Source organism: Typopeltis vanoorti, chromosome 11 (genome assembly GCF_054136105.1).
Source record: "Typopeltis vanoorti isolate ZY-2024b chromosome 11, IOZ_Tvanoo_1.0, whole genome shotgun sequence".
Lineage (NCBI taxonomy): Eukaryota > Metazoa > Arthropoda > Arachnida > Uropygi > Thelyphonidae > Typopeltis > Typopeltis vanoorti.
Window position 1 is genome coordinate 59,973,342 of NC_143559.1, and position 26,628 is coordinate 59,999,969.

At 36.3% G+C, this 26,628-nt stretch overlaps 2 protein-coding genes across 2 annotated transcripts in view; one reads left to right on the top strand and one right to left on the bottom strand.

The window, feature by feature from the left end:
• LOC150101624 (demethylase ALKBH6) overlaps positions 1–612 on the top strand; it is a 68,410-nt gene extending 67,798 nt beyond the window's left edge. The window contains exon 6 of the mRNA XM_090400497.1: positions 180–612. Coding sequence (XP_090256623.1) covers positions 180–455 — 276 coding nt within the window. The 3' untranslated portion in view covers positions 456–612. The remainder of the gene's footprint in view (positions 1–179) is intronic.
• A 21,763-nt stretch (positions 613–22,375) lies between these two features.
• LOC150101625 (uncharacterized) overlaps positions 22,376–26,628 on the bottom strand; it is an 84,264-nt gene continuing 80,011 nt past the window's right edge. Inside the window, exon 5 of the mRNA XM_090400515.1 lies at positions 22,376–25,415. The gene's annotated coding sequence lies outside the window, so the exon portion shown is untranslated. The remainder of the gene's footprint in view (positions 25,416–26,628) is intronic.

Here is a 26,628-nt window from a genome sequence, read left to right on the forward strand (position 1 = left end):
AAAACCATTTTAATTCAGATGTAGTATCTGCAGCTGGAATAATTTCTGGTTTAGTAGGCAGTTTGATACTTCTGCCTGTGACATTTCATTTGTTATCTTCTACAATAATATTAGAGATAAGCATTTTTAATCATAATATTAAATCTAACATTTTTATATATATATATATATATTTGCAGAATATATTACAGTGGAAAGATCGCCATTTTGCCTCGCTTCTTCTTGAACCTCGTAGTCTTCTTATTGTGCAGGATGATATGTATCATAAATATCTACATGGCATTGAAGAAATAAAAGAAGATGTTATCACAGACCAAATAGCTAACATCAACCAGTGTACAGCTACAGTGGGATCAACCCTAGAAAGACGTACTAGGATATCACTCACGATTCGTCATGTTCCAAATACCTTGAAGACCAAAGTTTTGCTCACAAAATCCCTTCTTGGAAAGTGATATTTTAATATAAGCTTTGACAAAATAGCAGTAAGACTCTGACAAATGACTTATCATGTACTTTCACTGCAAGTTTTTTTTTTTTTTTTTGCCCACATTGGACAAATTAGAAATGTAATATAAAATGTTGAATAAAAAATTAAACTTGGATAAATTAGCTTTTGCAATGTTTTTAATAAGTTTGAATAGTTAGCATGCATTTTCAGAAAACACTGAATAACTATTTTTATATTCTTCAAAGAAGAAAATTGGCATTTATATGTTAGATAATCTTACTCAAGAAAATATGCATTACTACGTTAAAAAAAAATAATTGTTTAATAAACACAATTTTGTTTTGTTTTGTGACCATTAAGGTAGATTTATGATTAAAATGGAATATCAATTTTAAAAAGCAAGTATTATATAATTGATGCCAAGCAAAAGGAAAACTTGATCTATAAAACTTAACCAAAGCAACAGGAGAAAAAAAATATATATATGAGGTGGTATCAAAATGTTTAGAGACTAGCTCTATTTATGAAAAATTACTTTATTTATCTATGTTTACACACTATCACCTTTCAAAAATAGTCACCTTACATATCAATACAGCATTCTGGAATGTGTCCTGGAACTGGAAGTTTTTTTTTTTTTGAAGCATGTCAAGCACCTTCTGTGATTCGTGCTGGATCTCCGCATTGGTGTCAAAACAGTGACCGTTAAGCTGGATTTTCATCTTTGGGAAGAGGGCGAAGTCTGCAGGAGAGCCAAATCTGGCGAGTAGGGTGGGTGCGGAAGTGAGATCGTTGTTTCTGGCAAGAAACTTACATGTGAGGAGAGCTCGGTGATAGGGTGCAGTGTCGTCGTGGATCATCCAGTTCTTTGCGTGGCACAGATCTGGTCACTTTCGCCGAATGTCCTCCTTCAGACGCCTTAAAAACTTGGCAGTAGAACTCTCTATTGACGGTCTGGCCCCTGAGGACGAATTCTTGATGCACAATGTCGCGAATGTCGAAAAAGAGAATGAGCATGCACTTGGTCGAGCTGTGGACCTGCCTCGCCTTTTTCGGTCGTGGAGATGGTGGGCTTGGTTAGACTATAAATTTAGTTTAATCCTTTATCCAAGTGTAAGCAAACAAAGTTTGTGCCTGAAGTATCTTCAGAACTGAGGTGACTGGTGGTAAAGGCAGACCAAGCTCTCATCACTCCTTGTCTCAGAATCTCCCATAATGTAAAGCACATCTCTTTGCAGACATGTATAATGCTATGCATTAAGGGAAGGGCTATTACCCAGACCAGTTTTGACCTTTGAGGTCTCATCAGTGGGCACCAGACCCAGAAGTGGTGATACTAAGGCAGAAGCAATGGAGAAGTCATATTTATCTATACGAGTTACCAAAAGGTGTACCGCTTTATTATTAAATTACTTTGGATTTAGAGAAAGATAGTGGAAGTTTTCCCCCACTTGGTTAGACCTTTTCATTGCTTCTGCCTTAGTATCATCACCACTTCTGTGTCTGGCTCCCACTGACGAGACCTCAAAGGTCAAAACCGGTCTGGGTAGTGGCCCTTCCCTTAATGCATAGACATTATACATGTCTGCAAGGAGATGTGCTTTGCATTATGGGAGATACTGAGACAAGGAATGATGAGAGCTTGGTTCACCTTTTGCCATGAGTTGCCTCAGTCCTGAAGATACTCAGGTGCAAACTTTGTTTGCTTACACTGAATAAAGGATTAAACTAAATTTATTATAGTCTAACCAAGTGGGAAAAAACTTCCAACATCTTTCTCTAAATTCAGAGTAATTTAGTAATAAGGTGGCACACCTTTTGACAACTCGTATAGGTAAATATGACTTCTCCATTGCTTTTGCATTAGTATCGCCACTGCTGGGTCAGGCTCCCACTGATGAGACCTCAAAGGTCGAAACCGGTCTGCGTAGTGGCCCTTACCTTAATGCATAGTATTATACATGTCTGCAAGGAGATGTGCTTTGCATTATGGGAGATACTGAGACAAGGAGTGATGAGAGCTTGGTCCACCTTTACCATGAGTTGCCTCAGTCCTGAAGATACTTCAGGCGCAAACTTTGTTTGCTTACACTTGAATAAAGGATTAAGCTAAATTTATTAAAGAGCTATCTTTATATAATTTTTCTATTAAAAACCAGCTTTTATGCAAGTCTTTTTACAGTGAACTGTGTGTCTGAAGATGTGATTTCACAAGATTGGATTTGTTAGATTTGCAGAAACAAATGTACTTGGGTGTTCTAAGTGTCCTAATAAGTGATTTATCAGCCTGCCTTTACACTAAATGACTACATGAGTATGGGGATCCAGTATACTCCTGGATGTCATGAAGGAAAAAGGAGAAGAAAAGTCACTTATGGGTAGGATTGAAAAGGAGACATGCAGGTTTTATATGTAGAAGCCTGGAAAACTTATAAACATGACATAAGTATATTCTGTAAAAGAATTAGGGAAGCTTTGATTATCTTGTAAGAGATTTGAGTTATTGCCATTAGGGAGAAAGGTGAATTTATTGTGCAGCAGTTCTTGTTGAAGCTCCTCTGCAGTGATGTGCATGATAAACTAAGGTTTGATAGTGTCAGACTTTTTAGGGAAGGCATATATCCTGTGTCCCACCAGTAGGCAAAGTGACTACTTTTCTTTTCCAAAGTGAAAACTGTAGATGCTATTAAACTGTTGTAGGATATGAACATGCTATTTTTGACTTCTACATCTGAAGTGAATTGGGTTCTTGGTTTGATAATGTTTAAAAAGAATTAATTAATAATACAAGGATGACTTCCAAACTGCAAATAGCTTCTATTATACCATCCATATAATAGAATCATATTAATGAACAGAGTGAAAGTTATGTAGGAGATGCTGCCTGAAATGCTCCATGTAAAGTTAGCCAGGATAGGAGATATTGGGGAACCTCTGTATTTTTGTTTGTTCGGCCATGAAAAATCCCAGCACCGATATCAAATTCTACAACATTCAAATCATCTATTCCACCAACAGATTTTCCTATCTGTTGGTGGAATAGATTCAAAAGAGAAATTATATTCCACTTGATCATTTATATTTTTGAAATCTTAATTTTTTTTTGGTAAAAAAACCAGTAAAAGCAAAAAATACTTTAGACTTGTGTTGCCCAGCTTGTGCAAAGTAGTACCTGTACAATCCATTTATTGCCTTAAGCAGTGCATTTCCTTTGTTTTGGGAAGTTCATAGTCTAGGAACTCTAGTATAATGAATGAATGTAGATCCTTAATGTGCCTGTCTCAGAATTGGATTCATGTAAAAGCTTATTTAATTTATTAATTTGAGATTGCATAGGTCTCTGGAAATGTAGCAGTAAACACAATGACAACATACAATGATGTTGAATTTCCTGTTCCTTTATCTTGTACTACCATAGCACATCCTTTGTCAGTCTTAGTTATATCAATATTGTCATTTCTTTTGAGAGTGGATAGAACTAAAATTTCACTTTTATATTGTAAGGAGGTGAAGCCTTGAATCTTATTTGATCATCGGTTTCCTGAAATATATACTCTCAAGGGGTGTAATGTCAAGCTCCTTCCTAATATCTTCATTTATGATGATTCTGCCATTGCTGTTTCTATCTATCTATTCCCTTCTGCCATATGGCTGGCAGGGATAGCTATATGCTACCATACTAGGGAGATATAAGCAAGATGGTCTCCCGTTGCCTTCTTTGCTGTACCCTGTGTGTTCACGGGGCCAGTTTGTCTGCTTGTGGGATGAAAAACCCCAGATAAACTGGTGAGAAAAAACCTTGCTGTCCATGCCCAAGACTAGCTAACTTGGCTATGACTGAGGAAGATCCTTAAGCTAAGCTCCTCATATTGTCGACAGGAATCGAACCTAGGACACTCCTTCCCCAGGCATATTGTTACAAAGCACATAGCCACTAGGCTAACCATGTGGACCACTGCTGTTTACTCTCCCCTAATTTTTATGAGCCCTCATATCTGTGGCCGCTCTTTCATGAATTATTTTATTCCTAACCCGGATCACATAAGTTAAAACTAGTGTAATGTACAGCTAGTTTAGCGCTTTGATAAATATCTTATTCCATATAAATTTAGTCGATTATTATTTTAATGCCTATATAGGCTATTCTAATATAGCCTACTTTAGTTTAGGAGTGCCCCTTTTTTTCAATGTCATTGGCTCTTTACCTAAAAACTTAGGGCATTACTGAAGTGTTATAAAACTAATATATATGGTGAATAAAAACGGAGGAAAATTTTGGACATACTTTTTTTGGATGTTGTCTTCTGCCTCCTTTATCCTGGTGATGTGCCTTCATCTGCTGTTAAAGGAAGGAGGGGGGTAAGTAATGTGGGGGAATTATTTGGGAGAAAAAACCTGTTTTTTTATATGTATAATATTACCAAGGGTGGATAGAGAGCGTTTGGGGGGGGGGGGGGGGGATCTGAAGATTGAAGTTTTTTTGAGGGAAGGGGAGGAGGGATTGTTTGGGGGGGAAGGGGAATAGGAGGGATTTAAGGGAAAAAGTCTGTGGGAGTAACGGGTTGTGAGCCGTTTTGACAGGTGTCATTTTCGGAACTCGGGGAAGTGGATGCTATGTCATGTCGGTTAGGTGTTTCTGTCTTTAGTGTACTTGTGTTGTCTTCTATTGGTCTGAGTCGTGACCTAAATTTTTATGTTATGGAGCTTCCAACTCGGAGATTATGTAGAGTTGGTGGACGTTATTGAGTTTTCGTCACATTTTAGAGCTATCCTTTCCGATATTCTAAGCATTGTTTCATTGTCTTGTATGTCTGTCATGGCCTTGCCAATTTGTGGGGTATGTTTTTGTGGAGAATTTTCCCAGAAATAATACCTGAATTTAGTTGATTTCCTACCATATTGGATTTTCATATTCTTGTCCATTACTATGTTTTGCTATCAGTTATGTATAAATAGCTGAAATGTTTACTTGTTTTTTGGGAACTACATTCTGTTGAGAGGATTGCTTTAAGGGTCAAAGCTAAATAACTGGGAGACCTCCATGCCATTTTAAGGAATGTGCAGAATGTACCGGAGCTTCTGATGTAATTAAGAAGACTCCAGTTGGCAGTACATATCCAACTCGATATGGAATGAACCAGTATCAGCTTGTAGCTTTTTATTTAGCCAACCAAATTGTTTTTTGGTTTAAGCCAATATAGCATACAACGATGGCACAAGATGAAATACCATGCTGGATTGGTATGTCATGTAATTAAACAAGTGAGCCCCTCTTATTTTGTCAGAGTAACTGGTGGAGGATCAGCTATTGTAACTCCACACATCAGCAGAATTCAAGTCAACATCAGAAGTAACAATGGAACTGGCAGAAGAATTACATACCATATCAATCAGTTTTATTGGAACAAAGAAGACAAAAGAAAGCAGGCAAAATGTTATATTCAGGATAGATAATATTTCTTTCCTGTAGAAATCAAAGTGAAATGCAAAGATAATCTTCAGTAGTGGGTAATATCAAGTTTGTGTGTGTGTGCAAAATGGGGAGTTAGAAAATGACTCATGTCTATGGTCCCATGCAAGATTCTACTAAGGAAGAAGTGGAGGAATTTTCTGAATCATTAAAGGAAGCAGTTGTCATAGAGGGAAAAGTTGGTTCTTGTTGAAGATCTGAACAGCAGAGTAGGAAATAACAGGATTGTAGAAACATTTTGGAGAAAAGAACATCACTAATACGTACATGTTGGATTTGTTTACAACTAGCTAGTTGTTACTAGTGTTATGTTCCAACATTATGAATAATTTCTCCAAAATAAATTGTCAATTTTGAGCAGGGTAAAAGTGAATTTACCTGAGGAAAAAAAAAAAATGTACAAAAGCTGATGTCATGTCAGAATTGGTTTTTTTTTTATATTAATGTTTAAATTGATTAATTGTAAGTGTTTTTAATAGATGAAAGTGATTTGGATAAATGGTTGGCCAGTTTGTAGGTGGGACTGTGTACTATAGAATGAAAGTGGTATTAGGTTTGTGAAGTTTAGTGACCCTGTATATCCAGGGTGGCTTGACATAATGTTTGTTTTTTGATGATTTCTTTGGGCTGAGATGCAAATTTTTTAAACACTTGTCTTCTCTTTTTTAGATACACCAGTGAGACAACTTCCTAATGGCTCATTATCTTTCTCCACTGACAGAAAACCCACTCATACAGGAAGGTATTTACATAAACAATAACACAACAGTATGGAATCCTCAAAACACCAAGCCAAAGCTATTTACTCAAATTTATTTATTCTTATGGCAAAAAAGAATACAAAACAGCTACAGGTCAATGTCCAGTCTAGAAAGCCAATCCAGGGCCTCATCCATCACCTCGTGGATGTCCTGGAGGCCACAACCATGAAATTGGTGCCTTGGGCAGTCATTCACAACAATATGAGTAATTGTCTAGGCAAGGAACAATCGCAATAAGGGTGGTCTCAGTCTCCATTTATGTAGTAGGTAACCACATCTGCCCTGGTTGGTTCTGATCCTGTTGATAGATGTCCAGATCTTCCTAGGAAGAGCAAAATCAGGCTGCAGAGCACAGGGATCTTCAACCAGGAAGCCATATGTTGGAAGATTGTTGGACCAGTGTTCTCTCCACATTAGGTGTTGATGTGTATGGCAGCTGAAGAGTTCATCCATGGACCAGAAAGGGTTTCTTGATTGATTTTAGGTGGATTTATGAGAGTCTGGTGCAGGGGTAGGAGTGGGTTGCTCATTACTTTATTAAATTCTTTAATTGAGGCTTGTCTTCTCCGTATGTGTGGTGGAGCAACGTTAGACATGACAGGCAACCAAGGGAGAGAGGTGGTTCTCAGTGTCCCACTAATTTTGCATATGGTAGAGTTTAGCTGAGTATCTATAATGTTAGTGTGTGCACTTCTTTCCCAGATGGCACACTATTTTGCTGCAGAGAATGAGAGGGCTTGTGCAGATGACCTTAGGACTTCTGCACCACAACCTCAGATTGTTCCAATAAGCCTCGAATTGATATTATTCCTCGTTTTAATTTTGTTGGACAGGTTAGTGATGTGCCTTTTATAGGTCAGGCTTCTGTCCAGGCTCACTCCAAGGTATTTTGAGTGAGACTCGTGTTCTACCATTTTGCCAAAGAAACAGAGGTTGAGGTGTCGATTTACCTCTGCATTGTTCAGGTGAAATACTGTGGACACAGTTTTTGTTGGATTTAGCTTCAGGTACCACTGCTTGAAGTACTCTTCCAGGATATTCAGTCTGAGTCTGTGTTCAAGGCAGATTCCAGGTTGGCAAAGGAGGTAGATTATTGTAGGATTGAGACAGCCTTTCTGTGTACCATATCAATGTACCACAAGGGTAACACTACTGGTGATTCAGACAAAAGAAGCCTCCGAGATGTAACACTGTTAACATGAAGCTAATGTCTCTAACCAAGCTTCCTGGATCATTTGCAACAACCATGATAATTTGTTCAAATGACGCAGCATTTAAAACTGAGCTCAGTGGCTTTTACAGCACCTTTTTAACTAATTGCACTGTATACTCCCCTTACCCCATACTTAGAACACACCAGGATCACATGAAAACCATTCTCGTCCCATATGTTAAGGGCACATCAGAAAATTTAGCCAAAGTTTTCCACAAATATGATCTCTATTCCACTAGCTACCTTCATATGTTCTAAAGATCAAATGCATCGTCTTTAACATTGTGATTCATACGTTAACTGGTGAAAGTTTCTTGTGCCTGTAGTTTGACTTATTGGACAGACTGGTAGATCTGTAAACATTGGCCTTGAACACAAAAATTACATCCACAATTATCTGTAAGGTAAGTTGGGATTGCCAACTTGTTTTGGATACTCCTTCACACAGCTGGAAGAAAACATCTCACAGAGAAGTCATAAGTCTGAGAAACTATTTTTAGAATAAGCATCAGCTATGAAGCACTCTTCCAATATTAAGTATGATTGCATTAATTTATGATCAGTGGCGGCCGGTGAAAATTTTAAGTAGGGGTGCTGCATATACAAAATAAGAAAATGATTCTTTTTTTTTCTAATCATTAACCAATCTATTAATAAATAAATTTACATATTAAAAAATCGCTTTATTAAAAATATTTTACCCTCACCACCAGTGGCGGCTCATGGCCTGAAATGGTTGTGGTGCTGCAACTTTCGAAATATGCATACGTACTAAGTATAGTGTGTACGTGTTTGGATAAAATTTCAAAATTATGGTAAAAATTAAACATGAAACAATATTGTTTATTATCGATAAAATTAAACAGGTTGGTATAATTCAAAATTACTTTAAAATAAAATCCATTCCTTTAACTGTATTTAAAGGAATGGATTTACAGTTTTTGGATATTACAAAATTAAATCCTTTAATTGTAATGTCCAAATATTTAAAGAGACTGCGTAAACACGATAAACACTGCGAACACTCTACTACTGGTGCAAACTGCATATAAACAACAGTGGAACTGCGGGAAGGATAGTGCCGCATTACGCTAATATCTTGCATCTCACTATGACGTGCATAAGCGCTACAAGATGAATTTTTATTATTTTTTTTATACAAAATAAGAGAACTGTATAGGATTGTTGATGATAAAATTAAATATTACAAGCAAATATAAATAAATCAATAAAATATATTTATATATATATCGAGAAAAACTGGGAGTTCTGAAGTGCCTATGTACGAGTTGCTCCTGCTCACCGCGAACACGCCAATAATAAAAGTTTCGTATCCCACAGAAATAACGCGCCCAAGCATACAATTTATCTGTAGCGACCCTGCTCGAACGAGCAGTGTCCGATTCACTTGTTACGTTCAGTGACAAGTGCAAACGAATATCGGCGAGTCGAGCTGCAATTGATACATACGTAATAATTCTGGCACTGCGTTAGATCGCAGTGCATTTGTTTCGTAATCCAAAGCATTCATCGAGCAATTCCTATTATTAACTATTCAATCAATGTCGAAAACGTAAGCTGTAACCTTTAATGTTGTATTGCATTTATATATAATGTTGTAAGCATTGTTATTATTTATAAACGCAAACAAAATTTAATTTTTTCCTTGGGGGGGGGGGGGTACTGCAGTGTCACAGTGCTTATGTACAAGCTGCCACTATTTACCATAGATCTGGGAGAGACTATGATTTTAAGACCCGATACTCTGACTTTTCTAACTTAACTTTATGGTTCTCTGACCCACAGAGGGTACCATGAAAGGACATTAGTTCTATTGTCAGTTAGAATTTAAATTGTTTTCCTCCATGTAGTTTAGTGCTGTGTGCCTATTACAGTTATAATTGCACTCTGATCGATGCTAGTTAGAAGATCAGGGAAATATATTGTTTATTTCCTCTCTTGGTGGTGTTTATATCGTAAAACATTACTATGAAACATAACATTATGAAATCTTACTCTATTAGCCTATTTTTACCTTTCCCAGCTGTAAAGAGCTATCTGCATAAAGCATATGTAAAAGACATTTACAAATCTTTTGAATGATGCATAATGTAGAGAAAGTCACATCAGAGTACACTTCCTCCCAGAAGGGCCAGATGTGAAGGGGGGGGGAGGGGGGGGGAAGGACTGGTAGGTGTAGAGTTAATTCTTAAGAATACTTGGTAGCAGAAACCTTTTTTGCTTTGGAGCAAAACAAGTACTTGCAGACATCTGTGTTTAATATGTGTGTATATATATAAGATATATATTTGTGTAGAAGGTATTTTACCTTGGGTATAATAAACGTTAAAAATACCAAGCAATTTTAAACCTGGTTTTACTCCATTTCCCAAGTAAGCAAACAGACAAACAAGTCAAGTTTGCACCTGCAAGTGATGCAAGTCTAGCTGATCCTACAGGTAGTGCAACACCAAGGCAACTCGTGGTAAAGGTGGCATAAGCTCTGAGTGGCCCCTTGCCTTTAATACAAAACATCATGCATCCCCTTCTTGTGTTTTGGCATTAAGGGTAAATATTAAGATTAGTGATCAGAGCTTATACCACCTTTACCACGAGTTGCCTTGGTCTTGCACTACCTGTAGGATCAGCTAGACTTGCATCACTTGCAGGCGCAAACTTGACTTGTTTGTCTGTTTGCTTACTTGGGAAATGGAGTAAAACCAGGTTTAAAATTGCTTGGTATTTTTAACATATATATATATATAAGGATACCAAGTAATTTTATAAACTTGGTTTTTTAAACCTTCTATTTTATATATATACATATACACACACACACACACATATACATACACAAAAGAACATTCAGGTAGATTATTATGTCTGTACACGAATGTTAGGCGTATCAGAAATAAAGGGGTAGAGTTTGTTGCTTTAGTCAATATGTTGCGACCTCAGATTGTAGATATTAGTGAGATCTGGCTATTAGAATTCGACCTACTGACCGGTATCGAGTGTCATGAGTATAATATTTTTAGGAAGGATAGAAGAGGAGGGTGGTATGCTGCTAATGATATCGGATGACTTAAATCCAGTTAGAGTTTAGACCTATGATTGTAGTAATACCACTAAGAATATTTCATGTGACAGTGAGTTTAAAGCCATCTAGTGTGAGGTGGAATCTAACAAGACTAATTACAGAGCGGGGTGTTGTTACAGACCTGGTGTATCGGTTGCTAGTGATGAAGAAATGCATCGCTAAATAGAAGAGATGATCGCGAAAAGAGCAATCATAATGGGATTGTACTGCTACCTTGATTGGGTAGCAGTAGAATCTCATGAGAAGAATGAAAATGCACTTATTGAGCTGTTGCGGGACAACTTCCTCAAGTAACATGTGACAGAAGGAACTCGAGGTCAAATTTTGTTAGATTTGATTATGGTGTCAGAGGATGTTTGTGTTAAAGACGTAACCATTCTGCCTCCGATTAGTGACAGTGATCATGCGGTACTTACTTGGGAAGTGATTAAATTTATAAATGTTCCATCCCGGAAAGGTTACATGCTGAACTAAAAAGCAGCAAATTATGACCAAACGAGGAGTATACTGAGTTCAGTGGAATGGGATCGGTTGCTGGATGGAAAGAATATCGACAGTGCATGGGAAGCATTTAAACAAGGCTTAAACGATGCAATATCAGAATGTGCCCGGTTCGAAAAATAAATAGGAGTCAAATGGATGTGTAATCTTATCAACAAGAGATTCGTATGAAAAGGACGATGTGGAAAGAATACTGTTTGCATATGGATGACGTCCGTTATGAACGTTATAAGCAGCAGGCCAGAATAGTCACAACTGTTGTACGGAAAGTAAAGCCTGAGTATGAAAAGAAACTGGCTCTGCGTGCTAAAGACAACCCACAAGAATTCTATCTGCATGCTGCAAGTAAAATAAAGAATGAATATGAAAGAATAACTTCTAAATCCAGATGGCGTGAGGGTTACGGATGCAGAAGAGGTTGTTCAGTTAACGAGTGCCCATTTCGTTAAAAGCTATCAACCTGGTGAACGCAACATTCAGTTCACTATTACCTCTTCACTATAGGAAGAAACGCAGGTGTATGAGGCCGAGGTATTAGAGCTGTTGCACAACCTGAATAAAAATTCAGCAATAGGGACTGATGGAATATCAGCACGTGTGCTGAAAGAGTGTTCAGCTGAACTGGCCATTCTTTTGACCAGGATGTTTAATACGTGTCTCAGAACATCGGAGATTCTGCAAGAATGGAAGGAATGTATGTTTACTCCATTGCACAAGGGTGGTGCAAAGACCGATGAATCCAACTGTCGACCAGTTAGTATCCCAGGAGTGGTGGTGAAGATTTTGGAAAAATTGGTTAATGGCCCGCATTCAGAAATGGGTTGGCAGTGAATCTCTGCTTTGCAATGAACAACATAGGTTTACCAAGGGAAGGTGATGTTTTAGTCTTGCTCCCATTCTATAACAATGTTACCATTGAACTAGACAAGGGGAATGGATACACCATAATACTTTTGCTAAAGCTTTTGACAGAATACAGCATGGCAGACTGCTGCATAAATTGGAGAAAATGGGTTTGGGTTATACAATATTAGCATGGATAAGAAAATGACTGACTGACAGATATCAAAAAGTGTTATATGGGGGATTTAAGTCTGCATGGTTTAAGGTAACAAGTGGTGTACCACGAGGATTAGTGCTTGGTCTACTGTTATTCAATCTATACATTAATAATATTGGGAAGGATTTGACAAGCCACATACAATTATTTGCTGATAATTCAAAGATAGGGAGGGTAATCAGGAATGCTGTTGATATGCAGTCTTTGCAGAATGATTTGAATAGGCTGGAATTGTGAGCATGGGAAAATGGGTGTCAGTTCAATGTCAGTAAATGTATTCATTCACTTTTACATGATTAGATATCCAATGTCGTATTATATTGGTGGGATTATGCTAGAAGAAACTGATGAGGCTAGAGATCTTGGAGTGTTAGTAGATAGGAAGTTGAAATTCAGGGGCCATGTGGCAGAGATTGCAAATATAACTCAAAAGTTAATTGCAATGCTGAAACGAGCGTTCACGTGTAAAGATAAGGATGCTATTTTGCTTCTTTACAAGGCCTTCATAAGACCTCACTTGTACTATTGTCTGGTCTCCTGGTTTCCGTTGTGATTCTGATATATTGGAGAGAGTACAAAGGAGAGTTAAAAATATCAGGATTGTGGAATACTGATTATGAAGACAGATTGAGAATTTGTAGACTGTGGACACTAGCAAACAAGAGAAAGAAGGGTGACGTGATTGAGACTTACAAACTTCTGAAAGCGGAAGACTTTCAGAAGTTTGTAATCCTGGGTAGAAGATTGTGGTTTGAAATCCTGTATGATTTCAAACTAGGTTTGAAATCATACAGGATTTCAATTGAGGGAATTTTTTGCTTTATGGATGGTGGGCATCCCTGGAAGCTGAGAATGAAGGCTGCCAAGAAAGGTGTGAGGGTTAGATTTTTCTCTGAGGGTGGTGCGTGATTGGAATGGATTGCCTTTGGATGTTGTGAGTGCAAGCAGTGTGAATGAATTCAAGAATAAGTATGATAGCTGGTGTGTGTAGTATTTGGCCTCCCTCGATGAGTCTCTGACTCCCCGGAGATCTCGCTTAATAATAATAAGATACCAATGCTACATTACTTATAGAAGAAAAAAAAAATATTTCATTCATGTTTTTAAATCTTTGGGTTTATTTTTGACAACTCAAAAAAAAAAAAAAAAAAAAAAAAAAAAAAAAAAAAAAACTTTGATATTCCATAATTCGGGAAGTACTGACCTGACACTGCGATGCATACGTTAACTGGTAACAAAGTTGGTCTCGCAGGATGTTCCATATATATATGCGCGCACGCACACACAAAACTCTGCCCTCATAACTTTGTTTCGGAGAGGAAGGAATAGCATCATTCTCATTTAAAAAAAAAAAAAAAAATATATATATATATATATATATCAGCCGATGCAGATTCTCCCTTCATTTTTGTTTTTTAGATTAAACCTAGTTTTGATTCTATGCAACCATCCCTTGTTTGCTGTAAATGATTTTTCTTCCTCTTCTGTTTCGTCTTGCAACCGCATTTATATTTATACACATCAATGCTTTTTTTTTTTTGTCGTAACGTGTTACCGCCAATATGAATCCTTTTCCTTGTCATGTCTTCCACCCACAAATTCAAAGCTTTCTCTACCTTGAGTAACGCCTTATCACGCACTGTACCCGTAACTTTTGCAGATTTGGCCGCAATGGAAAGACTGGCATTTTTTTCTTTGTTCTTCAACACTTCACGTATCGAAGATTCGTTTTTATTATAGATCCTGGCAACGGTTACAATCGACTGTTTTTTCTACTTCAATCATATTGATAATCTTTGATTTTTCACTAATACGCGCCTTGCAAAACAAGCGTGTTTCGGCACTTTTCAGCTTACGCGTATGCATGTTTCAACCGGCGCGGTGCTCGACCGTTTCATGAGCTTTTTCGAACCGCGGATGCGAGGGGCCTACAATATATATATACAGGGTGTTCGGGATAAATTTGACAGTTTCGTAAGGAAAAAGAAAATCTTCTTTGTATCTATTAAATTTAATGAATTGACAAAAAAACATTACAGGCAGAGTTAATTACAATACTATCAACAAGATTTACTCAAAATAACCACCATCAACATCGATCACAGCTTCAATTCTGCTTCGGAACCTCGAACAAGCTGATGCTACAGTCTCCCTGGGAAGGGCCGCAAAAACTGTTTTAATTTTATCCATTAACTGGGCTTTTGTATTACTGGAAGTGCGATTGGTGTCTTTTTCAACTGCGCCCCATACAAAATAATCCATGGGGTTAAGGTCTGGGGAGTTTGGAGGCCAAACATTTGGACTGGTGAAGTCGTAGAAATTTTCAGACAACCATTTTTGACTTTTCCCAGAGGTGTGGCAAGGGGCCGAATCCTGCTGCCATACATACGGCCTACCATTGGCTACCCTTGTTATCCAGGGCTTGACTACAGTTAGCAACTCCACGAACAAAGCCCGAATTCCAATGCCAGGGTTCTTCAACACCTGTTCCTGCAGATTTGCGAGGAATTCTGCTGTACGAACGCAATCAGATCGTCTGCTAGGGATCTTTCTTCTTGCTACATCCTCGTAGTCACCATTGCAAGTCTCTAGTTCATGCCTGATTGTTTTTACTGTATTCAGGGAGCATTGGGCAGCAGTCGTAATATCCTTATTTTGATGGCGGGCACGAATCATCATGATACAAGTTATTCTCTTCCATGATTCAGGTGGGTTCCAGCTATCCATCCTTTCTGACATCTTGTATGTGAATGAAGAAGGGTCCAAACTTTTAAATGAAGAGAAGTGTGTGTTAATACATGTAACTTACGGAAAAATATAATTAATTATAAATATGTCAAATTTATCCCGAACACCCTGTATGTATATATATATATATCTGCAGATCAGTGATCACTGCAGAGCATCTGCAGTGATCACCAATACATGATAAGTAGTATAGAAATAACACGATGCAACATACATAAAATAATGAATCTTAATTAGGAAAAGATTTTTGGAAAATTTTCTAGTGTTTATTTCCTTTTTTTGGGGGGGGGGGAGCGAACCCCTTTCCCCCCTCTCTGGGTGCGCCACTGCACAAGCCACATAATGATTCACTACAGCATGTAATAGTATTCTTACTTTTGTCAACTGTTGACCCAGCCTAACTTCTGGCAAGGAGCAAAAATTATGAAGACAGCTGCTGTATTGGAGTAGTAACTATTACTTTAAAGTGAATAACTTTAAACTAATTACTAGTCATTTCAACCTTTATATTAAGGTCAACAAATGCACACACACACAATGATTCATTATAGCATGTCATAGTATTCCTACTTTTGTCAACTGTTGACCCAGCCTAACTTCTGGCAAGGAGTAGATCAAATGATTTATATCAATATGTACAATTTGTATATAAGCAAAATGATACCAACAGCTATGGGATGGGACTTAATTCTCTGGTCAATGAATTCTATTCTTGTTAGTTTTTTATATCCAGTATCTATTTATTTATTTTGCTTAGCTCTTAGAAATGGCTGAATTTTTAGTTGTTCCTTTTATTATCCTTGTCAGTTAGGTGTTATGCAGATGGAAAATCCATACCCTTTGGAATCAGTCATTTTTATTGAGATTGGGGTGATGGATTAGTATAGTATCTCGGAGGCTCCTTTGAATTTCTGTTTGTACTAGGTTTTGGTACAATGTAAGGAATGGCTGTTTTCCAGCTAGTTCTGTGGCATATATTTCAAGTACATGATCCAAAAGGCCTGATTTTTTCATAATTAAGGAAAATGTCATTTGTATTCTGTTCTTAATGGGAATGAATCCTACTGTGAGCATTGATGTTTGTGATTGTCTCTTGAAATGAGATGAATTTCATTGTCTGGTAAGACCACCACCACCCTGCTTATCCGAGACAAGTGGCTTGAAAAAGTTCCATGTTTGGTCTCTAGAGCAGGATTTCTGAGCCGTGTAAAAATTTACAAAAAATATAAAAAAATCATCAGCCTACCCACTGTACAAAAGTACTATAGATTTGCTAATAACCTTTTGTGGGTGGGAGCAACAAAAAATATGTATACAAAAAAGGAAGTAACTTATGATTTTCAGCATTAGTGGAATTGAATGCATCTGTGTTTATTTTGGTGGCTTAGGAAGATGTTTAGTTTGGCAGCTGTGAGGCCTAATGGTGAATACATCAATATATTTGAGCCAAACTTTGGGTTCCAAGTAGCTGAATTCTACAACTTGTAACTCAGAATATCTTATATTATTAGCTATTGGGGTGGAATGAAAGGTGTGAGCTCACAGCCATATCTCCTCTTTGAAGGTAGAAGTCATCTTGTCACAAGAAATAACCAGAACAAAATGTATGTGCATTTAGGATCATAACATCATAAAAACCTTTATAGGATCAGCAAGATCTGATCCTGTCTGGTGATTTGTATATTATTACTGAGAATAAGTGTTAGCAAGATGAGATCCCTTTTGCAGTAAAAAAAAAAAAAATAAAATAAAAAAAAGCAAGATGTTTTTGTAGCAAGTAAAAGACCACATTATCCTTACTCCACTGAAAGATTGTATGAAGATTTGTATTTAAGGCACTGACTGCAAGTGAATCTTGGGAAATCTGTGCACTACTCAATCAAATGAATGGGACAGATAAAGTATCCTCTCATCAGCAAAGCTCGATAAGATTAATGGTGACTGAGTAGATCACTTACGAACAGGAGGAAGAGGGGTAGGTGATAGAACAGAGTCCCAAGGCATTTTTGCATTGGTGGAGAAGCTTGAAGAGAAGGACCATCCACTATGATGACTGTGAACAATGGAGAAAGATGATTACTCAATTACCAAGGATTGCAAGTAGATAATTTGGAAGAAAGGATATTTACAGACTAGGAACATCTCATTGACTCCATGCTGTTTTATTTTTAATGCTACTTTCAATTACATTGCAACCCCAGAACTGAGATTCCCCATTACATTTGAGATTCAATATCTATGAATATATTTATTTTCAAACCAAAAGCATGAAGCAAAATCATAATGGTAACGATCCAGTAAGGTAATCACAAAGCATTTCTGATCTTCAGCATATATTATATTAGACTACTTAATATACAATCTCTAGAGCCAAACATATTCATCTCTTATCAGTGTTTATTCGAGTTCTACTGACCTGTTTCAACATCAACTGTTTCCTTCAGATATTAGATGGAAATCTATAATACCTGCAGCAACACATGCAAAACATTGATTGTTTATATCATATCATACCAAAACAACTAAGGCTACATAATGCATATGTAAATTGCATGCATTTTCTGGCATGCTCTGCAAGATCAAAAAACCTTGTCAACTCCATATGTGTCCATTTATAAATGTTATTTTACTATAGATAGATAGAAATTGAATTTTTTTTTCAGCCCAAGTCATCACATTACTACAAGTGTGCTAAAGCTGCATCCTTTTGACAGACAGACAGATCAACTTATTGTACAGTATGCTTTCATGTTCAAAGTAAACGCTAAATACCTTCATAAAAAGGAAAGGAGAAAATAAGGATCAAATTTTGTATGGCTGAATAACAAACGTGCCTGAGAGTGTGACAAATTGTGTTTCGCTAGAAGCGAGATTAAGGATAATAGCAATGCGTAAGGAGACAGAACGAAGGTTATGTTTATTTTGGCTGTTACAAAAGATCTTCAACCAATCCATCACTTGAGATGGGTAAGTCCTCTGATTAGGGGATCATGATGATTAAATGCAGCTGGCACATCACTCCGCTTCTGCATTTTCCTAGAGACACTTATTAATACCTATAGATCTGCATGTTCAGGGGGATCAGTTAAGAGCCTCCGTAGCTCAGTCAGTATAGATGAAGTCCTTTGGTCGGAAAGATCAGGGTTTGATTCCTGTCAGCAATGTGAGAAACCTTTATCTGGTCTCTTTTGACTAAAGGTGAGTTGGCTGGTCTCATATGGAAGTAGGAGTTTTCTCACCCAGAAACTCTGGTTTTTCGTCCCCAAGAACAGGCAAACTGGTCAAGTGAAAACACATGGATTACAGTCATGAATACGTCCCAGCCATATGCCCAGATAAAATGGGGGGGGGAAGCAATGGTGAACTACCCCTATAAAAATCTCACCAGGAATACTTTGTGGGCAATGCTAAGTCACCTATGGTCGGAAATGACTGAAAGGGAAAACCGGGGGAGGGGGACCCTTTTGCCTGTTTGGAAGATGAAAAACCCAACTTTCCAGGAGGAATAAACCCTCTACCTCTGTGTGAGACTGGCTAATTCACCATTTGGTTGAAAAGACCTGATAAAGGTTCATGTCATAGATGGGATTTGAGCTTGTATCTTTCCAATAAAACTTGTCTATGGAAGCTCTATAAATGATTTAGTAGGTGACTAAATCATTTATAGAGCTCTCATACCATGGCAAATCTTGCCATGGTATGATAGAAGCGAGCTGGAACAAAGATTGCAAATGTGTCAGTGTATAGGAGGATGGTGTGGAGTTTGTGGAAGGATTTATATACATAAGGTGGATAGCTTCTCTTTGAATGGATTTAGGTATCTTGAGAAAGTATTTTTCAGAAGTGTAGAGTCAGGGATACTAGAATGTATAGGTAGATGCAAGTAAGTGTGGGTCCAGACAATCTCGAGATTAGTAAGTGGGAGAAAATGATCACACAGTGCTGAATGTATCTTCCTGGGTTCTTAACATTAGTGGACTAATCAATACAAGGTGTAAGGAAGGTTGTGGGATGAAGGGGATATTGCACTTTATGTATACAAATGCTAGAAGTATTTGGAATTGGGTTAGCTCAACTAGTCTAAAAGGAATTAGTGAGATTTTGGTCAACAGGATGAAGAATGCAAGGGATATAGCACCCCCCCCCCCCTCTAGTCTGTACACTCCAAAGTGTACAGACTAGAGGGGGGGGGGTGCTAATGATAGAATTGAAGCCAAGTAGAAGTAAATGAGGACAGGAATGCAGAGGGTAGTTTGAAGCTAGCTGGTATAAGATAAGAGGCCAACAGGGTGAAATGTAATTAGTTGCTGCTATAATCCATGGGTATAAGGGAGAATATAGATGGCATGTAATAGCAAATTAGCACAAGTGCAGGTCGAGTAACTATTATTGAGAATTTCAACTTTATTTTATTTTTGTAATGTATGATATATAACGGCCGTGAGGTCCCTTTTACGGGGAAGTATGGCACCATCTCAATTCCCCTAATTTTATCTGGGCTTGTGACTGGAATAGCTGACGAATCAGGCCTATGGCTGGGTCTTAAGTATTCCTGACTGTAATCCGTGTGTGTTCACGGGGTCAGTTTGCCTACTTGTGGGAGGAAAAAACCCCAGATAAACTGGGAAGAAAAACCCTGCTGTCCATGCCCAAGACCAGCTAACTTGGCTATGTCTGAGAAAGATCCTTAAGCTCCTCACGTTGGCAACAAGAATCGAACCCAGGACACTCCTTTCCCAGGCATATGGCTGCAAAGAGCATAGCCACTTGGCTAACCATGCAGACAGAATTTCAACTATGAAATGGCCAGGAAGGGAAGGAAATGGAATGGTAGACATAGTCATAGTGTCAAAGAATTTAAACTAATCTAGCCAGGATGCCTCTGCTTGGGGAGAAGCAATCACACTGTCTTGACCTTGGAGACTGCTAGACATACAGAATTTTCTCTTAAGGGATATGTGTGGAATGACAAAGCAGGTGATTATAACAAGCTGAGGAATCAGTTTTCAGCAGTATCATGGCATAAAAATTGGGAGGGGAGAGATGTCAGCAGTGCATGGCTGGTGATCAAGGAGTGTTTGAAGAAGGCAATATTAGAATGTATTCCCAGAGTCAGGAGGATAAATTAAGTAGGAGTCGGATGAATAGCATCATTAAACAGAAGTTGCAGAAATATTTGTGGAGGGAGTATATATATATATATATATAAGTAGGAGTCGGATGAATAGCATCATTAAACAGAAGTTGCAGAAATATTTGTGGAGGGAGTATATATATATATATATATATATATATATATATATATATATATAAAAAAGTGACCAGTGTGTCCGTGAGCAGTGCACGTCACATGCAAAAAGATGACCTGTATGGAAGGTCAAAGCTAATTATGAGGAAGCTAGCTGATGAGGCCAAAATAAATCTGAGTTATTTTGCTCTGTCATAAATAAATGGAGAAATTACTACGGAAGGATGACTTTTGGAGGTGCTTAGGATATTGCTGCACTTTAACGTGAGCACTGCCATGCCATCAAGTACCAGCCTGTGTATTATAAGAATGTGCAAGGACCTCCTTGACGAATTTTTTTAAATTTAGCAAAATAGTTCCATTCCAAGACAGAAATAGCAAATTATATTATAGGCTAATGATTATATCTCAAGAGTGATGATTAAGTATTGGAGAAGTTGGTCAAAGACAGAATTCAGGACTGGATGGACAAGAATGATACATTATAAGAGGCAACTTCCTTAGTAATTTGCTCACTTTTTATATTTGTCATTTTTAAGTGTCAACTGAGCTGAAGGAAATAGCTACCCAATGATACTACTGGACATTGCAACAACATCTGATAGTATTCCACATAGATTTGTTGTACAAATTGGAGCAAATGGGAATGGATATGAAGCTAGTGATTTGGATTGGTGGACTGATGAACAGATATCAAAAGTGGTTTATGAAGGAGAAGAATCGAGGAGAAGGTGAGTAATGTACAGCAAGGCTCAGTACTCGGTTCCCTGCTGTTTAATTTGTATACAGTGATATATAAGAAATGATTTGAGGGGAAATATTGTTTGATAATCTTGTAAAACTGGGACAAGTGATAGTCGACAAAGATGATATAGCGGATCCTGTAGAATGGCTTAAAAACTGGAATCATGGATGAAGGTAAATGACTGGTAGTTTACCACGACCATGTCTAAGGTGGTGCACTTTGGAAAGTGATTATAAGCTGCTTACTGTGTTGATGACACAATTGCTAGAGATTGAAGAGGCCAGGAACTTGTGGACAGGAAGGTGATGTTTGGAGGGCACAGCCCATTACACATTAGTATACAGACATGCAAGAATAGGGAGGTCATTGTTCCCCTTTATAAAGGTTTAATAATGCCAAATGTGGATTACTGCACACAGATCTGGTTGCCTGGATTCCATGGAGATGATCCAGAGGCAAGTAATGAAGGTTGTGACAGGTCTTTGGACACCTCAGTGGGCTTCAAAAACTGCTGATAGGCCAAAAAAAAAAAAAAAAAAAAAAAAAAAAAAGAGACATGATAGATTTATATAAGTTATTAAAGGGGTGAAGAATTTTTCAGTATATGACAGGAAGGGAGAGAACTAAATGTCTCTACCTGGAAATTGTGTAAGGGTATGGTTAGCAAGGAAGTTAGGATTAAATTTTTTTGCTTAGAGTGATAAATAAAAAGGAGGCTGGAAAGTTCTGATAAACACCTAGAACAAAAATTACATTAAAGCAACTGAAATAACCATAAGAAAAAACATACTAATAGCATAGTTATGAAGGTAACATATTCTCATATCCTTTAATTTAATATCATTTTTGTTCTAGGTATTTAATAGAACTTTCCAGCACCCCCTCCTAAATAGAATGGGTTACAAGAGGTGGTTATAAGTACTTCATCAGTGAATGAGTTTAAGAACAGGTATTGTGTGAATAACAGGTCTCATTTGGTAATGAATTAAAAAATAGATCTGCATTGGAATGTTACCATTCCTACTATTTTTACCATTCAGAAGAGTCCTAGTAATTTTACAAGTAATTCAGACAACCATAACATCTTTATTAATTTTATTTTTTATACATTTGTACATTATATATAACATTATGCAAAATCTCAAGCATCACACAATTTTTATGCAAACATGCAAATGAATTAATGAACAATGTAAATGACTTCATTAAACATTATCCACTGAGTAATACATGAAAAAAGACATTTTCAAACAAATCACTATAGTTGATATTATGGAAAATACTCTGCTGCTTTAAAAGACAGTCATTAAATATTGCATAATGCATAGCATACTCATAAGATTTGATCTAGTAATTTACAGTATCAGATAAATGTACATTGTTTTCGAATAGCTTTAAATATGCAATGGGTACAAATAAGATTAATAACATTTATAATAAATAATTAAGACTTTTTAAACAAAGCAATTTAACTAGCCTATTCACCGTACTAATGTACTATAGGTTTATAACCATTCATGGGCAGGAGTGATAAAAACTACTGGGATGATTCAAATACATGACAATTTAAGTTAGTAAAGAGATCTCTCAGTAAATATCTACTGAGGTAATTTTATTAATTGCCATGAGAAAAACTGTCAAGTCTTATGAAACAATATTTAAGAAGATAATGCATTTGAGTGATCTGTGTATTCAAGCTTAATAATAAAACCATAACCTGAATTTTTTATTTCTCTATAATGCAAATATCTGATAGATTAATACTAAAATTTTAGAACATTAATTGCAGTAATCTCTTACAGAATATTCACAATGCATACTTATTTTCCCATGAAATCTTAATACAGTAAAACTCCTTTTTTACGCTTTTCAGGGGTGCAAATAGCAGGAAATGTAAAAAAACATTAAAAAAAGGCTAAAAGATGACTTACTGCTAGTATGTGAGTGTACATACTAGATTACAAAATTTAATAACTGAAAATAAATGAATTTACAATGTACTTACATTTATCTATTTAAAAAATCTCTAATTGTTGACTGTTTTTGCTTTCCGTTTTTTTTTACTTAGTGCCAGATTGTTTTGCATTGAGTTCAATGCTTGACCTGTTTTTTTACTATCGTGTTCAAAGTGGACACAGAGAGTCCAAGATCTTATGCTAAATGCACACGTGTTCCGGCGTGCCAATCTACACGTCGCAGAATTGCCATCTTTTCTTCTACCGAAATACATTTTCTGTCTTTTTTTTCCATGTTACTAACATGGATAATCCACCACTGCAACTTGAAAGCAACTTTCACATGCTAAATTACGTTGCAGAAATTCTGCAATATCAATTCGTACTGTGATTGAAAAATCACGGTATCGCTCATCACTACAGTACTGCTGCATGTGCGTAAGTCACTGTGATGGCGGAAACGAAACTACAGCTGAAAGCAATGTCACCTGAGAACAGAAATGCGCAGATTTCTGCTGAAATCGATTCGAAAATCGGTATTGCCACCGAGAAAAAAACGCAAATCACGGGAAATAACGTCCACATCAAGTTGTTTAATGGCAGGAAAACAATGCATCGTGAGAATAGGCTTTAAGATGGGACAAACAGAAAAAGACATAAATTGCAGGAACGTATAAACGGGGTTTTACTGTATGTTCTGAAGATATATTTTTAAGCTTATTATGCATGGCATATCAAAAAATGTGTAGGATACCATGTTTCAAAAATAGCAAATAAACAAAATGAGTAAGATTTTAATTCATTAATCCTTTCTTTGTTGAGATAACAATTTACAACTTTCATGTCTAAAAATTCTATATCATAAATCTTCATGTATAATGTTTCTAAGATGATTTGTATATATTCAAGTATATACTGCTTTCTCAAATGTAAACAAATAACAGATTAAAGTATAAAAGCACATTTCTATCTAGATATTCCTAAAAAAGTAAATATTTACATTTGATTTATTAATCTTATAAGCATATATATAAATATTTTAAAATCTATTTTAAGAAATGGGTTAAGAAAATTTCTTACAAGAACATTTAAATGCATTATTTGAAAAATAGCTCTTCCTTTCATTCTACACTTTACAAGAAATAAAAGCATGCATATTCTGATAACATTTACAGTGGCTATGAATAATTTTTGCATCGTAATTGGCAGTTGATTTTGCCATCCTATAAAAATGAATATGAATGTTGTAGGCAAGTATCTAAGAATTGACATAAAAAAAAGCTGAATTTTCTAGGGAGATTTTATGTTGATCATTACTATTTGCAAATAGATAAATTGTACTATTACTATATAGGAATTTATCTGAAGTGAGCTGTATACCTTATCTTACAAGAGTTATATTAGATATTACCTGTTCCTAATTCAACATTTCTGTAATATTCAGAATAATTAAGGTAAACCATGGTAAAAATGCCCTAAAATGCTTAGGGCACTAGGAAATAACATAAGCATGTTACAATGTAACGTGACCATTTCTTACAAAGGATCAACAAATTGGTCTTTAAGAATGAATGGTGAGCAATGCTACAATTACCACAAATGGGCTACTACGTAGTCCTTTATGGAAATTTTTTAAATACAAATTACCAATAGTAAAATATTACTATGATACATCACATTTTATCTGCATTAAAAATTTATTCAACTGTGTGATTAAGAGTTTCTATTGCTTTGCTGATGTTGCACCTTTCTGCAATAGTCTTATGTATATAATAACAAATGCAACATCAATGGAGAGGTTATCTGGCAGTGTTATTTTGGGCAAGATACAATTTATTCTTAAGTATTATAAATAAATCCATTGAATACATGCTCTGCTTATGTAACCAGATTTCAGAGATGTAGTTTCATTTCTATACAAGCTTTCTAAAAATTAAGATTTATGACATGTAGGAAAATGCAGATTAAAATTTACACTTTGATACATATTTCATATAACAAGTAACCCAATATCAATCATTACTAAGGGTGTATTAATGTTATCTATAAACTGATTTACTACAATATTATTTGTATGAATTAAATCCTGTTTAGTTGTTCATTTATGAGATCAGAGAGGGCTGCATTTGTGTCAGCATGATGATTATCAGTTATTTCTTGATTCTACAAGAGAATAATTTTTATCACATTCACTTAAATATTTTTTTCTGATAACTTTTAAAGGAATTTATCATGTACTTATGATGTTCAGCTAGCACTGAAAAACACACTTCACCTACAAAAATTGTTCATGTACAAAATTATGACAAATCCACATGAAAATTTTTCAGTGGTAAAATGTGCCCGATTGTGTCATGTAATATATATATATATATATATATATATATATATAGGTTTTTATATGTGAAAATACTACAGGAAAGTTACACTGCTAGAATATTTTACTGATGACAATGTGACAACACAATGTAGCATGTAGATCATGATGGCATGCTTATATGTCTTGGTTATCAGATTAGATTTATTTTTACTATATAGATGTTGATGCATTATGATCAATGAGTCAATTGTACCATAATTTTTATTTTGATTAACGCCAATAAGAATATAAGTTGGTCAGCTAATTCCCACACAATTAGCCTATCCTCGTTCATTCAGTACTTGGGTACATACCTGCTAATCGGCTGCACCATGAGGTGAGGACTGGACAACAGCTCAGAAGCCCCAGTTGGATCTCCATATTTCTAAAAAGCTATATGAAGGTCTCTTCAAACTAATTTTAACTTATGGATCTGAGAAGTGGGTTAGAAATAAAACAATGATTTTGACTGGAGATTACAGATTATGAGTTCTGAGAAAAATTAAAACAGATGTCATCAATGTCAGAATCATATTAAAAAATAACGATATATTAGGAACAAACTTGACACTGTTAGCATTCAAGATTGTATGAGCAGAGCTAATCTAAATGGTATGGTTACTTAAACAGAATGGAAGAAGGAAAACTTAGCAAAATAAGTGTTTGTTTCCAGGAATGGCAGGGGGAAAAAAAAGGGGGAAGACCAAGATCCAGGTGGATGGATAAGTAAAAAGTGCCTTAGAAGACTGAAAATAACATCTAACAATATCGGAGTCTTGAAAGATAACAGACTAATTTGGAAGAAAACTGATAGGAAGTTCATAATGATGGAAATTTTTCATGTTGTACTATCATAATATTCTCTACACTCCCTGAGAGTGTAGAGAATATTATATATCAGAAATTTGATGATACCACTATTTTTAAAATTTTTGCAAGGGTGAAGTAATGTCTCAAGAAGGTGAAAGCTTCTAAGCAATCCTTTTTTTTATTTTTTATAAAATTCATTTCTTAACT